At 52.4% G+C, this 18147-nt stretch overlaps 1 protein-coding gene across 8 annotated transcripts in view; it reads left to right on the plus strand.

The window, feature by feature from the left end:
* IQSEC1 (IQ motif and Sec7 domain ArfGEF 1) overlaps window positions 1-18147 on the plus strand; it is a 372144-nt gene that overhangs the window by 287133 nt on the left and 66864 nt on the right. For 2 of the 8 annotated variants that reach the window (XM_059161879.1, XM_059161874.1), the window contains exon 1: window positions 12118-12452. The exons of the other annotated variants lie outside the window; for them this stretch is intronic. In XM_059161879.1, the coding sequence (XP_059017862.1) occupies window positions 12388-12452 (65 nt within the window). In that variant the 5' untranslated portion in view covers window positions 12118-12387. Of the gene's footprint in view, window positions 1-12117; window positions 12453-18147 lie in introns of those variants that run through there. 8 annotated transcript variants of the gene reach the window in all.

The raw sequence follows: 18147 nt of genomic DNA on the forward strand, positions 1-18147 counted from the left end.
CAGAGCCTGGGAGTCCCTCCCCTGCTTCCCTTAGCCCCCATACCTTGCCCTGGAGTTAAAGCCTAAGGGGAACCAATGTGTGTTGAATGAAGAATGCCCTTTCCAATCAGAGCTGCATCCCAGGTGAGGACCCTCATGGCTTGGGCCATCCATTGGTATCAAATCCCAGCTCCCCGTGTTCTGGTGTGTGATCTCACATCTTGTGCAAGTGTTTTGGTCCATCTGGGCCTCTGTCCCTTCTGTAAGGTGCAGACTGTGCTCTTTCTATGGCTGGGAAGGGATCTTGGGAGAAGAAATGGCCTCAAGGAAGACAACCGGGGTCCCAGCCCCAGCGCCCTCGCTCCTGGCTTCCCTTTCCCATGCACGGCTGGGATTACCCTTAACCAGGGGAATAATTACCGTGGACAGGGCTGACATGTTGAACAAATTGCTGTGTGCTTGTAATTACAAATTGCGTTTCCAACACTCCAGGGGTTTCCAAACCTTGATATCTTTGCTATTAACACATAAATTATGCTCATGTACGGAAACAGTGAGAGAGACCAAAATTATCCGTGGGCTGTGTTGCATAAGGGCTGCTCATTATGGACCCACTCCAGGAGTCTGGGGCAGCCCCATCTGGGGCCTCCAGGTTTACTCTTATTTCATAGGGCCATGTTCCCTTACCAGCCCAAGTCCCACTTGGCATGGAGTGAGGCTCCAAGGCTTTCCTGCGAACCCTGTGGATTGGAATCCCAGCTCTGCCCACTGCGAGCTGAGCGGCCTCAGGTGTACCACCAAACCTCTGTGTGTCTCAGCTTCCTGGTGGGCTGCCTAACAGGGCTTGATAACCACCCACAGGACAGTGTGTGCCAAGCTGCAGATAGCTGCCAACTGCCCAGCATACAGGAGGTGCTCCTTGGGGGCCTGGCCTTCTCCCCTCACAATGCAAGAGGTGCACGTTGGAATGGCAGCCAAGTCTTATTCCCAAGAGTATAGGAAGATGGCCTTGACTCCCCTACCACCCTGCCCCTGCTACCCACCAGGCAGGTGGAAGTGTGAGACTCTGGCTGTGTGAAATGATTCCAGGTGAGCCCCAGACTCGGCGTCCAGGGACCAGGAACAGAATCACATGGGACTTGGGAGAGTGTAACTCCTCCCAGTGCTCTTTCAGCCCTGCCAGTTATTCTGAGACCAAAGTGTTGGTTCCTGCTAATACGTCTTTAGCACTCAAAAAAGGGCTTCATTTTATCTTGTTTTTATGGGCGTTGTGTAGTCACATGGTCCAACAATTAAAGATAGAAAAGGCACACAGTGAACAGCAAACCACCCTCCCAGCCCTGGCAAGTTCCCTCAGAGGTAACCGCTGTCCAGAGGTATTTTATGCATATGTCAGTGTGCGTGTGTGCGTGCATGTCCGCGTTGGTGTGTGTGTGTGTGGGGGGGTGTTTACTCCTCCCCCTTCCTTTTTTACCCAAATACAGCATTCATCACTTTACTTGTTTCACCTAGCAATACATCTTGTGTCTTATTCCCTATCAGGATATAAAAAGCACCCTTCTGTTTTATGGCTGCCTTCTAGAACATGAATTCTCTTTGCTTGCTAATGTCTGCGTTAAACAAACCCAGAGCAGGCCTCCAGCACAGGCCTTCTGCTGATAACAGAATCCAAGCAGGATTTTATAACAGTGTTTTAGTTTGGGTGATTTGTTTTTATGGGAAAACTGAATTTATTCTTTTATTCTCAGTGAAACTTTTTTTTTATTATTGATGGAGAAGATCGAGTCCCCCCCCCCCCCCCCCGCCATGTAAAGCATGGTGTTAAGTAATTGGTAAACGTGTCCTTTGTGGTCATTGGGAAAACCAACCTAGGGATAAATCCAGGCCACTTTTGTCACCGGAAGTCTAACCTCTTCACCCTCTGGCCTCTTTCCTCACAGCTCACCTATCCCCGTACTTCACACTCCCCATATATGCAGAACTATGATTATATTTTCCCAAGCTCACCAAAGCTGTTCCTATGCTATTCCCTTTACCTGGAGTGCCCTTCTCTTGCTGGGCCACCCAGTGAATTCCCATTCCTGCCACAGATCCCAAGACAGGCCTCACCTCACCTCCTCCAGGAAGCCTTCCCTAAATGGCCATCCCACCTGCTCACAGTCAGTCCTGACCTTGTGCCATCTGGCTCCCATACTGAACTGATGGCCCACCTCAGTGCCCTGACTGACCCAAGAGTCCCAAACTGGAGTAGGCATCAGACCCACCTGGACCGTTGGACTTTGCAATTGCAAAAAAGTCCCAGCTGAGACTGCAACTGTTGCTATTCCTGGAAGCAGCCTTTGAGAACCACCGGTGGAGCAGAGAACACAGGCTGAGTGTCAGCATGGGTGGGTGCCTGTCCCAGCTCTGTGCTTTAGAGGTTGTGCGTCTTTGGACAAATGACTTAGGCTCTCCGGGCTTCAGGGCCTCTGTTTCCTTCTGCACCTTCTGGTTCCCCAGTCAGTGCCTGAAAGACACAGAGTAGGTAGGAATAAATGTCAGGGGTAGTTGTGGGACACATTCAGGAGTGCACATGTTCTCAGTTATGGATTTATTCAGACACTGAATCAGGCATCACACGTATCCCGCCTCCATTAATTCCGAATCAGTGGAGTCGGGTCAAGCTGGATGCAGTCTTCGTCCCAGCCAGATGAGAGAAGGTGCTGTTTAAATCAATAACATAAAGAAAATTGCAGAGGGGAATTTTTAACCCACTTAAGAGAGGCTGTTGTTTTAGGAGCACTTAGTGGCATCCATTTGCAAAACAGGCGTCCCTGGCACTTGCTGTAAATGAACGTGTCTATTCATTAAGGGAGAGGGCCACAAGGGGCCTTGCCTTGGCTTGGCAACCCCTCAGTAGCTGTTCTGCTGTGGGGACCCATGGCTCAAGAATAAGCAGGCTCCTTCCTTAGCGGCTCCCTGGAAAGACACGTGTCTGAATCTGAAACAGAACAAGACCTTGCAGATTTCCATATTTCTTCCCCGATGCCCTGACTTTACCTGCTCCCTTTAATACAGAGGGGCCCCAGTTTAAGCAAAGCTACCAGGAAAGAACCAGATAGGTCAAGGATGGTCATTTGCCCTGCTGAAGGGATGCATCTTTTTTTTTTTTTTTTTTTTTTTAAATAAAATCTTTGGCTGATGGTTCCTTTATGTACTAGGCACACTGGAGATGAAAATTGGTGTTTTTGAAAGACCATCTCACCCAGCCCTTCCATAATCTATCTATGGTGGAAATAGAGGCGTTGGCTGAGATCGAATAAGACAAGGGTGAGAATGGGGAGCAGGAGCGGAGCCTGCCGTTCCCTTCCCAGCGTGCAGGCCTTGCTGCATCCATGTGGTTGTCCCTGACTGAGAACAACTGTGGTTCAGCATGACTCACTCATTTATCAGACAATTACTGAGCACGTACTGTCGACCAGGCTCCATCTGGATACTGGGGACACGGTGGTAAACAAAGTCCCTCCTTCACAGAGCTCCATTCTGATGGAAGAGACAGACAATAAACAAGTAAACAAGTAATATAAGCAAGATAAATATAGGCTGAGAGATGGGCTTTGAAGGGAATTAGATGAAATAGAGAGAAAGGGGATGGGCTTTACCTGGGGGTGTTCCAGAAGATCCCTCAGAGGAGGTGATGGCAAGCGGGCTGCCGTCTGTTGGAACATGTGTGTGCTGTCTCAAAGCCCTTCACACGTGGGGGTCTCTTTCCCAGACTGTAGCCCTGTGGGTGGGGCTTGGGACCACAGAAGTTAATTCATCCCTGGTGGCCCCACTGAGTGTGAGCTTGCCCCATGTGACCCCACCTGGGCTTCTGGGCTGCCTTAGCAGAGCTGGCAGAAGCCTCAAGTCCTTCCCGGGGCCAGCTACCACCATGCCTGCCTGCTTTTCCCCAGCTGCTCTCCACTCCAGAGGGCAAGCGGGGCATCCCCCAGGAAGAGAGTAGGGCAGAGGGAATTGGGATTTGTGACTGGGGACCTGGGAGCTGGTTAAGTGGGGGCAGAACTCTTGCTGAGGGCCCAGCACTGGGTATCCCACTAAAGTCTTTACAACATCAGTGATATGCCTGGTTATTCATGCCCATTTTACAGAGGAGGAGACTGAGGTTTGGAATGGCAATGCCCAAGACCACACTGCCAAGAAGGGGACAAAGCCAGGAGTCAGACTCCATAGCCAGTGTGGGGCAGTTGTGGCGGGGGGTGGTTCTGGATTTGCTTTTATTATTTCCATGATATCAGCTGAGAAGGGAAACTGTCTTCTGCAGGGGACATCTTGGAACTGGGCCTTGAAGACCAAAGAGAATAGTGTTTAAAGCATAGACTTGGGAATCAGACAGCCCTGGGTTCAAATCCTCACTTCCTAGCTGTTTGCCCTTTTGCACATTCTTTTAGCTTTCTGAGCCTCGGTTCTTTCTCTGGATGATCGGATGAGGATAGTAATAGTGGTATGTTCCTGAGAAGGTCATTGTAAGGCTCATTAAATGAATGATACGTGTAAAGCATTTAGCACAGAGCCTCATTCAGTAAGCCCTTGGAGTGGGGGGAAGCCTTAAGTAAGTTACTCAGCCTCTCTGAGTCATCGTCTATTTGTAAAGTGGAAGGTTGTTGAGAATTAAATGCTACCTCTTCTGTAAAGTGCCTGATACAGGGTAGGCGCCGGTGAGGGGTGGCCTTGTGGCTGTCTAGAGAGGTAACAGCCCCAAACTTAAGGAAGAGGCAGATAGACGCAGAAAGGGGGAAAGGAGGCACAGAAAGACCCATCCCATTGCCCAAGATGCAAGATCGAGCATCAGATGTGGGGGAGCTAGGCTGTGACCCCAACTGGTGTCCCCAGGTGTGAGCATTCCCACTCTGTGGGGACAGTGGTGGAGCAGGGGAAGGACTGCCCAGTTCTGAAGGCCTCCGTGGTACCCATCCCTGGCCAGGCAATTACAGATGTTCTTGCCAAGCCCCCACACCACTCCTGCAAGGAGGGTTTCTAGATCCACACACTGAGGCCCCAGGAAGCTGGGGGACTCAGCCAGGGTGACACAAGGGGGTCAGGGGCTGGGATGTGTGTCCAGGCCTACTGGCCACAGGGCTGCCTCTTCACCCTGGGACAGAGAACCGAGGTGGCCTGGGCTCTATCTCAGGTATGGAGGGGCCCAAAGGGTCAGGCCAGAGGATCTGGCCAAGCAGCTTCCCAGTGCTACCAGCCAGGGAAAGGGGGGGCTGCGGTGGAGTCACTTTGATTGTGAGCCGGGGCTGGCAAGACCACCTGATGGGAACTGTGGTGTGCAGTATGATTTCGAGGGCAGTGGGGCGGGGTGTGGTCAGGGAAGAGCCCTTCACTGACGAAGGTAGCAGCCTAATTAGGTATTTGCTACTAAATGTCTTCCTGATGTCGTCAGGCCTCTCGAATCCTGCAAGAAGACTGGCAGACGGCCACTTCCCATCCACTTGAGTAGAGACCCATAACTCAAGTAGTGGCACTTAGAAGCCACAGGTCTGTTCTCCACAGGCCCTGCGCTCTAAATCCCCAGGCAAGCAGCTCAGCTTACCTGACCAGGCCCAGCAGGGGGACAAGGATGGAGGGAGGGGGCCCCCAAGAGTGGCCGGACTAAGGCGGGAAGCCATCAGCACCTTCTGACCCATGGCCACCCCCCCACCTTCCTTCACTTTTATAACACCTACTTTATAATCACACACTGTGTCACGGGTTGTGGTGGGCACTGGGGACCTGGAAACATAGGCTGTTCTGGGGCTGTAGGCTAGGAGGGCTTCTTGGAGGAGGTGATCATTCCTGACCATTTGGTTCACAGTGTCAGTCACGGAGCACCTGTCACATGCTAGGCTTTTCAGAGTTTGTGTAGCGCCGACCAGTACTGGTAAGGGTTTCGATTCTCCTTGCTTCTGACCCTGTGTCCTGACTATGCGGTTCTGTCATTGCAAGCCCTCCCTAAGGATCTTTTCTTCCAGCCTCAGTTAATCCATTGTCAACTGTAGGCATAGTAGCACCTGCGTCTGATTTTTATTGTTCATTCAAAGACCACAGAAAAACATCCTCCTTACACCTCAAACCACAATGGTTCCCTGACTCTGTGGTTTGCTTTGTCAGAGCAGTGGGGAAGGAGATGCGGAAAGGAAGTCAGATGACCAGGTCTTGGCCTGGCCCCAGAATGACTTCGGGAAGTGCAACCCCGTCTTGTAGGCCTCAGGCTCCCCACCTAGTGAGCAGTAAATGCTGGGTCATGGTGACTCCTTCCAGCCCTAAAATTTAGGATATGCAAACATTAAAGCCTCTTCAATCTCGCTGTCACAGTCTGGGTCTTGGCCAGCCCAAGTAGCACTGAGTTTTTATGGTTGGGACTCAGCTCTGCTGGTAGCTGGTCATTCGGAGCAGTGGCAGTGTCTGAGCCCCACCACCAGAAGAGTGGACAGAGAGCCATTGTTCCTGCCCTTGTGATGCCCACAGTCCAGGTGAGGGTTTCCCTCTCCACCTGGGAGACAGAGTACTGGGAAGGGCTTTGAAGAGAAGGTGACGTTTGGGCTGAGTCTTAAAGGCTGAGTAGGAGGTTGCCAAGCAGAGGAAAAGGGTAGCCTGGGAAGTAGGAACCGCATAAGCAAAGGCACTGGGACAAAAGAGGGTGCGGTGCATACTGGGAGGAGCTCTATTATAGGGATGGTAGCTGGAGGTGAGGCTGGAAGGCAAGACATCAGGGACTAGATGACAAGCAAAGTACTACCTGCACTGGGGATGGCCATGTCGACTAGTTCACGGTAAACAGTCCTACACCCCCTCGGGGCCAACTCCAGCCTCCCAAAGTAAGTTATCCCAAGGTCATTTACTTTACTTGGTGTAGTGCAATTAGGGAAGCCTGTGATTTGCAAGTGGTTTATGTGAAAACAAATGAAATTTTAAAAAGTAACTCAGCACTTTGGAGCAGCTGGATTCATCTGGAAACTTTCTGTCCTGGGGGGACTGACTGGCTTCTCTGAGATACCATTTTACACAATTCTGCATTCTGCACAGCTGCCTCTGGTTTTCACAGCATCCAATGCTCCTAGGAAGAAGTTCTATTCTGTAGGGAGCCAACACACCGCCTGCCCCCCGCCAAGCCCAGCTGTGTGCTGGACTGTGGGGTACTGTGGCCTGGGAGGCAGGATGCCTGGACCAGTGTCAGTGTTCCTAGTACACAGCCCAGGGCACATCCCTTTTTCACTCCAGGCCTCAGTTTCCCTGTCTGTAAAATGAAGGCATGGGCTGCAGGGATGATGACAGAGCTCTCTCCCACACCCGGCATCCCAGCTGTGCTGTAGCGATGTTCATTTGGTGTTATGAAGAACAACAGAGGAATGATCAACACTGAAGGGTGCAGTCAAATGGGCTCCCACAGATTTTCACGCTGTCAGTAAAACACAGCCTACTCAGAGACAAAGGAACCCAAGTGGCCCGAGAGGTAACTTAAGTACCATCTGGAATTTGGGGTCTTTGGGCACTGGCTCTGGAGGGCCTCAGGGTCTCCTATAAGATGCTAGAACAACTCCGGTCCTGTAGGTTGCCATGATTGTACTGATTTCTTCACTGCACTGGCTTTTTTGGTTTGTTTTTAAGGGAACAAACATGTTTAAAATTTTGAAAACTATAAAAGGGCATAGAGGGGCACCTGGGTGGCTCAGTGAGTTAAGCCTCTGCCTTCGGCTCAGGTCGTGATCTCAAGGTCCTGGGATCAAGTCCCACATCAGGCTCCTTGCTCAGTGGGGAGCCTGCTTCCCGCACTCTGTCTGCCTGCCTCTCTGCCTACTTGTGATCTCTCTGTGTCAAATAAATAAATAAAATCTTTTTTAAAAAGGCGGGGGTGGTGCATACAGCAAGAAGTCCTCCCTTCTCTTTCCCAGCCCTGTCCCAACAAGACTTCAGGCTTAGAGGGCAGAGGCCCATCTCCAGGAATCTCTGGAAACCCCAGTTTCCCTTCCCAGAGACAATCACTGGTCTATGTTTCTTGGATCTTTTTTAAGAAATAGTCAATGGTTATATGATGCTATATAAGCACACTAGTGTTCTATATATCTTACTATGAGTACATATGATTATTTATTGGACTTTTAATCACAGTGTCCCATCTCAGATCATTTCCTATGTGTATGGTGTGCCACCATATTGTTAACACAGAACTCCAGTAATGGGCGTATAGCCATGTACCCACTGCCCAGTCCCCACTGAGGGACATTGTATGTCTCCTTCTCCCCGTTCCACTGTTACAATCAACTAATATCCTAAGTCTTTGTACACACAGGCAAGAAGCTCCGTAGGAATCATTTCTAGCAGTGGATCGTCCCAACATGTGGCCATCTTGTCTGGAGGTCACTTGGCCCAGCCCTATGTTTTGTTTTTGTTTTTGTTTTAAGATTTTATTTATTTGACAGACAGAGATCACAAGTAGGGAGAGAAGCAGGCAGAGAGAGAGAGAGAGAGGAGGAAGCAGGCTCCCTGCTGAGCAGAGAGTACAATGCAGGGCTCCATCCCAGGACCCTGGGATCATGACCGAGCCAAAGGCAGAGAGGCTTTAACCCACTGAGCCACCCAGGTGCCCCCGGCCCTATGGTTTTAATCACCACCTTCCCCCATGACATTTGGATTCTGCTCTTCCAGATCTTGTCTGTGGTGGGCCTGCACAAGGGCACTGGAGGTCTGGCAGGACAGGCAGGGTAGCTGGTGCCAACTCCCCAGAGGACCTTCATTTATTGCAGGGTAGATGACCTTTTTGTGCGGAGGGCTAGATATAAATATTTTAGGCGTTGTGAGTCATCTATCGCCTTTGTAACTGTTCAGCTTTGTTGTTGTAGCCCAAAAGTATCTGCAGACAATACATAAGTGAATGAGTGGGACTCTGTTCCAATAAAACTTTATTTTAAAACAGCAAGCAGTGGGCCGGATTTGACTCTCAGGCTGGATTTATTCAACTGCTGAGCACCTCTGTGTCCCAGGCCCCCTAGTAGGTGTGGGGAATGCTGCAGAGAACAATACAGGCCCAACTCTGCCTGGCAAGAGCAGTACAGCTCACTGGTGTAATGGGAGAGCAGGTGCAGAGTAAACCCAAGAGTGTCTACGAGGAATGTCTAACTTGGACTAGGGGCTGGTCAGGGGTGGCTTTCTGGGAGAGGAGACATTGTAAGCTGAAATCCAAAGTCTTAGCCAGGAGTCAGGCACAGCAGGAGTCTGGGGCTTTGAAAGAAGTTTTGTGCTACTGGAGATGTGGCGTGTGTGGAGGGAACATGATAAGTGGCAAGGGCTGGAGAGGAGAACCTCAATCAGGGCACAGGCCTGGAGGCAGGCTGTGTGGAGGAGCTGGCCTTCATCTTGACAGCTCTGGGAGAGGGACTGCAAAGGTTGGCCTTGGGGGTGGGACAGGGTGCTATATACGTGTCTGATGTCAGAAGCTGGGGGATGGGGACGAAGTTGGGTCATGACACGTGAGACAGGTCAAGGCAAGCAACTCAGGACTGAAACCCAGGACGGTACAGTGGAACTAAATATTTTCATGACTTTCTTGAATCCTGTGCCCCTATAGATGGGCTCCTACTTATTCCTCAAGGCTCCATCCCAAAGCCCCTTCATCTTTGGAGCCTGTTATGAGCTTCTTCCTCCAGATTATTATAACATCATACTGAGGGACACTTGTCACATCAGTGTCTCCCACTGAGGCCTCAGATGACAGGCACAGAGTAAACACTAATAAATGCTTACTAAATTAAATTAAACAGGAAGATGAATTCTCCAGGATAGTTGTGGTCCATGAGCCATAACTTAGAGTTGAGAAAACCGAGACTCAGAAGGCTAAGCAACTTGCCCAAATGGAACATATAAGAATTCTGCCCAGTATAGTCGTTTTAGCAGAAAAATTGGCTTTCTTTGCCTTTCCAGGCTGAACTTTGTTGTTTGCCTCACGGTTCCCTAAATTATTAATCCGCAAGGCAGTTAACTGAGCAGAAACAAGAGGCACACTTTGTAGAAAGATAAAACAAGAGAATTAAGAGGCATTTGGTTTCCAGGGACTCCATCCTCTGGTATTCCAAATGCTAACAGGGAAATTCAACCCCCTTCTTCTAAATCCCAGCCGGAACAATGTCGCCAAGACCATCCTGGCAGGCGGCTATGCCGTGGGCCTGGACAAGTGCCTGGAATTCTTGGAGAATCCAGGTTGTGAGGCTGTCGGTCAGAGCCTGTGTCTGGAGGGCTCCAGCAGCTGGGCTGGGGGAATTCTCTTGGCTCCATTTATTGCAGCCTATTTTTAGAGGGCTATTCAAGCTGGGGTGGGGGTTTTCCACCACCACCACCCCTGCAACTGTACAATTTAAAGCCTATCCCCTTCCACCTCCCATTACCCCCCAACCAGGATGCAGGACATGGTAACAGGCTTTGAGCAGTGCATGTCCGAAGTCGTTTCCTTCTGGAACCCTTGTGTGTAAGTGCTCTTGTCCATCTCCCTGATTCTGGCCATCTTGGTGGGTGTGAGGTGCTCTCTCATTGTGGTTTCGACTTGTATTGCCCAGATGATTAGTGGTGTTCAGCATCTCTCCATGTGTCTATTGGCCATTCATATACCTTTTCCAGAGAAGTGTCTGTTCAGATCCTTTGCCCTTTTTCTAATTGTTCCAATTATCAATTGAACAATTATCGATTGTTCCAAAATTGGGTTATTTGCCTTTTTATTGTTGAGATGGAAGAGTTCGTTATATGACATGGATACTAGACTCTTATCAGATATGTGATTTCCAAATATTTTCTCCAATTCTGAGCATTTATTTTTCATGTGCAAAGACAGCATCAGAAGCAGAGAGGAGAAACGTGGAGATAGGCAATGAGGGGCACTAGATTCCTGCTCAGCCTGTTGCCTGGGAACCCTGGTACACTAAACTGGATCTAGGGACGGCCTCTTCCGGTGCTACCAGCTGGGCCAGCCCAGCCCTCTTCCTTCATTGTCCCCAACCCTACTCCAGTTTCCCCATCTGGGAAAGCACTCATCATTAGACTCTCAGCAACACCCCTTCCAAATGGAAGACTCAAAAAGGCACAAGATGATGTCCCTGCATTAGTGGCTTCCTACTTCTTCCTGACTTCTGCAGTTGTGCCAGCTGCCTGGCCCTCCAGGAGATAAACTTGCAGCTGGGGCAGGTGGGGTTTTGATTGTGTCTGTGTCTGCTTGATGTCTCCCAACCACATATGGGCATTCCACAAGTTGGGTGCTGGGCCCTATGCCTGCCTTCATGAAGCCCAAGGACAGATAATAAACAAGTAAATATGCAAATTGAGAACCGCAAGCCAGGATTGCTTATAGTAGGGAGAGAGGAGCAGCCTGGAAGAGAAGTGAGCGAAAACCTCTTAGAGTTAACCCAGTTAAGGTGAGCCTCAGTTTCCTCTTCCGGAAAATGGGGCCACCAATAGCTTCACCTATATCACATGTTGTCTTGAGGACCAAGTGTAGGTAAAGAGCTCTAACAGCAAATCAGGATTACTCCAAGCCAGCCGTGGGAGTCTGAAAGTTGTCTCTGGGTGAGGGAAAAGCAGGGTGTTGAATGGGGTTAGGGAAAAAGAAGCTGCTTTCATCAGATCCTCACCCAGAAGTCCCCAAATGGGTGTCCCCAGCCTCAGGATGGAACCCATTTTTTTCCTCTGGGGCAGAAACATCAGAACCCAAAAGTCACAACATCCCGGGAGCAGAGGTCTCGTTTTATAAGAAGAGGCCAAAATTAGGATTGGCAGAGATTGGCGCCATAAGCAGAGTAGGCTGCAGTTGGCTGGTTTGGGTTTTATATTTGCTGTGCTTATGCCTTGAGGAGCCAAATATGTATTTGGGGGGACTCTGTTTTGGAGGGAGTGCACAGCCCTCCCAGAGAAGGGCCTAGCTTGCCGGTACAGGGGTGCTTTTGGTCAGCTAACCTGGCGGAGACTATCCTGCCTGCCTACTTGGCTCTGATCGCCCCGCCCCCTTCGCGCAGCCCCGCCCCCTTCGCTTCCCCACGAGGCTCCGCGCAGCCCCGCCCTCCCGGAGCAGCCCGGCCTTCGGGCCCGCCCCTGGCCCCGCCCCCTCCCGGGCCACATTCCTCCGGCCGGGCCTCGCTCTGCGCCAGGCGGGCGGGTGGCCGTGGCGGCGGCGGCGGCGGCGGTGGAGGGGAGGGCTTGGCCGGCCTGGGGCTAGGAATAGAGCCGGGAGCAGCGGGAACCGGCGGGCACCGGGCGGGGCGACCCGAGGTGGTCGCGTGGTGGGTGGTCAGGTCTCTCGGTGGTCGGGTGTCGGTCCCGGGATCTGCCGCCCCAGCGGGAGTCGGCAGCGCTCGGCGGGGCCTCGGTCCCGGGCGCTCGGCCCCGTCAGCTCCCGCCGCGGCCGCCATGTGGTGCCTGCACTGCAACTCCGAGCGGACTCAGTCCCTGCTGGAGCTGGAACTTGACAGCGGGTAAGCCGGTGGCCGCGGGTCGGGGGGATGGCGTAGTGGGGGGTGGGGGAGGGTGGCGCCGGGGCTCGGGCTAGAGGGCCTTGGGGAGGGGCTTCACGGAAATGGCCTGGCGGGGCAGGGTGGGGGTGCCAGCAGAAACCCAGTCATTGCACGGCTGCGGGCGGTATGTTGTGGGTTTGTGAGAGAGCCGGGTCCTGTGTTGTGCCCCGGTTCGTTAGCTCCTGCTGGGGCTCTAAGTGTAAGTGTGTGCCAGAGAGGCTGCGGGGATGGGTGTGCCGGGGTGCGTGAGACTGTCAGGATGTGTGTGATGAGTGCCTGTGTGTGAGGGAGGGAGAAGGGCTGACGGAGTAGAGCGTGGCTGTAATAGTATGTGTGCAACCAGCCCAGGGACCTGAGTTTGTGCGTGTGAGAAAGAGACGCTGTCAGGACAGAAGTGTGTGTGTGCGCGGGCGCGTGTGTGCATGTATGCAGTCGCTCCCAAGTGAGTGTCGGGATGGGAGCTTGTGTGGGGGTGAGTTTCCATGGGAGAAACCGTGAGTATCCGGTGCCAGGCAGGAGACCGTGGACTGGATGGAGTGTGGCAGGCGGGTGTCTGTACTTGTATCTGGTTGGGGCAGGCTGAGGCTGCCAGGGAGTCTTTCTGGGGGCCTAAGCCAGCCCCTGGGCCTGTGTCCAGGGTTTTGCATCAGCTCTGTTGGGGAGATCCTGGGCAAGTGTGTGGGGGTTCGAGGGATTCTTTCACCGACTGTGCACAGGTGATCCAGGTATGCTTCGGGGTGGGGGGTGGGGAAGAGGGAGGACCCAGGAGAGCACTGGAGAGCCTGGAGCCCTGGGGGGGGTGGGGTTGAGATCTGTGTGGCTGCTGCTGTTGTGTTGAGGGCGGCTGGGAAGTGTCTGCTGTTGTGATTGGGTGTATGCGTGTTTTCAATGCGCCTGGTGTGGTCAGGGATGGAGTCTTAGTGAGAGGGGTGGAGGGGTGGGAGTTTGAATGTGTGTCCCAGAGACCAGCGCTTTTCTGCTTTGGGGCCTGTGGGTGGCTGCCTGAGTGTCCAAGGGCCCGTATTTATGGAGAGAGAGTGTGTATGTGCTGGGAATATCGATTTTCTTGCACCGCTCGCCAGCGCAGCTGCCCCCTGAGCTGTCTGCAGGCCCCTTGGAGAAGCCAGGCTGTGGGGCGGAGAAGATTTGTTGACAAGCTGACTTGGCTTGTGTCGGGCCCAGGAGGCTTGGGGGGCAAACCACCTGCAGCCGTTTGATCTCTGAGTTCAAAAATTCTGCAGCCTGTGTCTAGCAGTTGCACTGAGAACATGCATATGTTCCCCTCTGGCCCAGTCCTGGCCCCAGGGGCCTGGCACTCTGGGCCTGAGGCTCCATGTGGGGTTGTGGGGGTGTGGTTCCCAAGAACCCGTGGCTTCTTTGTGTCTGGGGGGCAGAGGCTGGGCAAGCTGCAGCTGCAAGGCCAGCTGTCTGAGATCTGTGGCATCAGTCCGAAAACGGGGGTCACGATATTCATATTGCACACATGCTACTGTCTTACGCAGCTGTCCCACCCAGTATTGCATGTACATTCTTTTCCTTGTGGCTCCGGCATCCCCATATTGCAGGAGAGCAAACTGAGGCTGAGCGCTAAGTCTTGTCGGCACCAGGGCTCTGCAGTTAGTTTAAGGAGCAGCTGCTATGAGCATTCCCTGTCTAGGCACTGGAGACATAGCAGTGAGCAAAACTCAGGGTGCTTGTCCCTGTAAAGGCCAGCACACTTGTGGGGACACAGTCGGCATGCTCCGCAGGCAATGTCTCTTTTCCTGCTCCCAGCTGAGAGAGACTGCGGGGTGTCCCCAGTGCCCCTGCTTGAGACCTCTCCAGTGTCACCCTTCCAGTTGGGATGTCCATAGGGACCGCTTTGGCATATTTCCCAGTCCTGCATCCCTTCTTATTGGAAGTCCTTCTTCGAATCTACTCTAAACCTTCTAGCTGCAGGGAAGCCTGCTTGAGTCCTTTTGTTGTCAGAGTTGCTGATGAACAGCTGCTCCCCCAGTCTCAGAGCACAGACCAGGTGTCCTGGAGATTGAGAAGACCTTCTGCAGCACAACCCAAGGTTCGCCCTTCGGCCTCAGAGCAGGTGGAATCACATTTGCTCCAGATTGTCTGGTATGCAGTTCCAAAGAAAGCGGGGGTGGGGGGTGAGGGGCAGAGAATCAGCCCAGCTCCTGACCTGCAGAGGCTGGCCAGCTTGCCCCCCACCCAGAGCCCTCCCAGCTGGTCATCTCTCCCTCTCTAAACCCAGGAAGTATCCAGCATGCTCCAGAGACCTCAGGAGACCCCCAGTCTGTAACAGGTCTAAGATAACCCCTCCAAGAACAGCCATGCCACCCCGTAAGCACTGTGACAGCACAGGTGGCCCCCTTTGTATGGCAGCACTTAAGTGCCCTGCTCTTTGAGCCTCAAAGCAGCCCTGGTCTCTCCCCACCATCCCTTTCTAAAGGGGCATGTTAAAATAGGGAATCCAGTGACCTGACCAGGCTGTTACCAGGGTGGTAAGAGAAGGGGAGCCTGGAGAAGAACCCACATGTTCTGCCAGAGAGCCTCTGGAGGGCCCCTGCCAGCCCGGCCAGGATTTTCAGGCTTTTGCCCAAGGAAGTCGGACTATGAACTAGCTGTGCTAATATTTACACAGCTTTAGCTCAAAAACATGGACAAGACTGACAGCTGCATCGTCAAACCGTGTGATGGCTGGGCAAAAAGGTGTTTGTGGAAGGGAATGAACAGCCCCGCCACCCCCACCCCGGGCTCTGGGAGCTCAGGTGCACATGTGTGTGGGTGTAAGCTGGCCAGACTCTGTGGAACGAGGGATCTTGGTTTGCCAGGAGAATCTATGAGGCCAGGAGCAGCTCAGGGCATCAGCAAAGAAGGGAAACAGACTGGGTTTCAAATCCCAGCTCAGCTTTGTGACATTATGCAAGTCACTACACCACCTCAGAGCCTCAATTTCCCCCTCCGTAGAAGGGACTGGTACCCGGCTTCACAGAGATGCATGAGGACATGTCTGACAGCCCTCGCCATGCTGGCCAGCCCCAGGCCTTTGGTCCGAGGTATGATTGTCCAGGTCAGCACTCTGCTCTTCCCGCTGCCAGTGACCCAGGGGATTTTCTTCCTTCCCCTTTTGTAAATTTCCTCTGAATTGCAATGACGCTTGGAATGTCTGCCCAGTGGGCTTGCAGCAGGCCAGAGGCCCGGGGAGAGCTCTGCAGAGGTGGCCCAGGTCCCTAGTGGAAGTGTGTGTATGTGCCGTGGGCAGGGGGAGGATGCGCCAAGGCTGTTGAGTGTGATTTATCATTTGTCCTCAAAAGCAAATCCTAATGACTTTAAAGACCATTAAGGCTCTTGAAGAATTAATTGGTGCAGGCTTCGAGAATCTGGCCACTCCCACTGTCTGAGCTACTCTCGAGGAGCAGTGGATGGTGATTATGGTGGGAAGCATGGCACAATGACTCCTGGACCTGCCATTCGGCTGGCTGCTGTGGCTGTCCCCCTGAAGGGGCAAGTGCCCCTTTAAGTCCTGAGGCCTGTGTGCTCCCATGCCTGCCCAGCACAGTGCCCGGCCACGTGGTAGGCACAGCCAGGCAGCAGCAAGTGACTGCACCCTTGGCTGCATGTGTGCTCCCCTGGGCATGGGGGTGCTTTGTTCTCAGGAGTGATGCGTTGGGACCCGTTGTTGCACTTCCTGTGTTCCTCTCTTCACTCCCTAGCTACCGCGCGCCCCTGCTCTGTGCCAGACCCTAGGCTAGATGGAAAGGAACCGAGATTCGTCATGTGAAACTGTGTATCACAGAACCCGGACAGGTGGGGTCCCACAAGGCCTACTCTGCCTCTCCCCAGCTGTGTGGCTTTGGTGAGGTGGCCTCCCCCGTCTGAGCTTGATTTTCTCATCCATGAAATGGGACTAAGAATTACCTCCCCGCAGGGGATATGCAGCTTTGCCTGGTGACTCACACCTATTCGATCCCTGGCCCAGTAGCCAGTAGCCAGCAACACCAGCCTCATCACCACCTCTTCTCTTGAGAAGTGACTACTGAGTTAAAAGTGGTTCATCACAGTCGTCTTTTTTGCTGGTTTCTGGAGCTACGTGGCTTTTTGTGAAATCTCTTGTCCTTGAAGGAGCTAAGGCACGATCCTAGCATCTCTGACTTGGATATCCTTTTATGCTTTCTTTGAACGTAGCTTTTGCTTCCCTGCTCCTTGATGGAAAGGGACATTTTTTGTATTTTATTTCCTTGTTTTGCGCCTTCCTAACATGGCGAGCATTTAATGTGAACCGGAGGCCCAGATGTAGAGCCATAGCAAGAGTCCCCTCCTTGTCTGTCTGGGTGGGGAAACTATGACCACATTTGTTTTTTCCTCTTTGTTCAAAGGTCAGTATAATAATAGTAATCGCAGTGGTTGCCATTCAGCTCTGCGCAAAGGACTTAATTCTCAAAGCAATCTGTGAGTAAGGGCTTCTGCCCCCACTTGGGGGAACAGTTGGGGAACAGTTATGTGACTTGCCCAGGGTCACTGGCCAGTAAGCCTCGGAGCTGGGATTTGAACTCAGTTCACCTAGCTTTGGGGTCTCTGCTCTTTATAGCCAGGTTGTGCCTCCTCTGGGGTTAAGTAATCTTTAGCAAAATCTGTCACCATCATAAATGGAGCCTTTCGTATCTTTCCCAAGCCGTGGAACAGGTAGGTGCCTGGGATCTCCTGGTGTCAGCATTTCCAAAATGTCCCACCTTTAGGCTGGTTTGAGGACGTCTCCTGTTGTCTTGCCAGGCCCCACGATCTTCTTCCCCATACACTCCGGTGGGGTTCTGAGATAGTGCCCTTTGGCCCTGACCACTTGTGCATTCTGAGGATAACACGCTTGCCCCAGGCCAGCCGCAGCAAGGAGCAGGGTCTCGGCGACAAAACCCAACCATCCCCAGACTCTCTGCAGGCCCCTTGCAAACATAGCCACCGTCTGCATGGGGAGGAAACCCAAGGCCAAGGCCTTTGACGTCATTAGAGGACACATATGCGTGTGGGCTGCTGAACTTGCTCCCATGAGAGAGAAGGACTATTAATTTGGAGGAGTCCCTAGCTACGAGGCAGCCTCCCCATTCAGGCTCCCAGAATCGCCTGTTGGCTGAGTTGGTCCAGGTTTGTCCACCAACATGAATACTTTCTCCCCAGTGGCTGTTTTAAAAGATGGAAGCAAATGATGTTTGCGTTTCTACTTCTGGCTGAGAGGCTAGGCTAGGTGGTACAAGAATGAAATGCATTAGTACACGTGAAACATTTAAAATGGTGCCTTATTGTATTATAGTGAGTGCTCAATAAATGTTAATTATAGTCACTATAGTTGTCACTATTTATCCTGATTATTACTAAGCTTGGAAGGTCTCTCCCTCCAGAGGGCTGAGAAGAGCTCACTCTAACTAGTTTTTGGCATTCAGCCTCCCTAGAAGCCCTGGCATCAGTCACCTCCTCCCATCCCCTTCCTGAGCCTCAGTTTCCCATCTGTGAAGGGGGTGAGCTTCGTGACGCTTGTGGTCATTCGCTGAGGGAGGGTGTTTGACCCAGTGTTGTGGGGAGTGGGACAGATTCTGTCATCAGCCTGTCCTTAACCCTAACCCCAGCTTCTCACACTCTCTGTGATCTTGGGCATGTTCCTTGGGCTTTCATG

The sequence above is a fragment of the Mustela lutreola genome, chromosome 2 (genome assembly GCF_030435805.1).
Source record: "Mustela lutreola isolate mMusLut2 chromosome 2, mMusLut2.pri, whole genome shotgun sequence".
In the NCBI taxonomy this organism is placed as follows: domain Eukaryota; kingdom Metazoa; phylum Chordata; class Mammalia; order Carnivora; family Mustelidae; genus Mustela; species Mustela lutreola.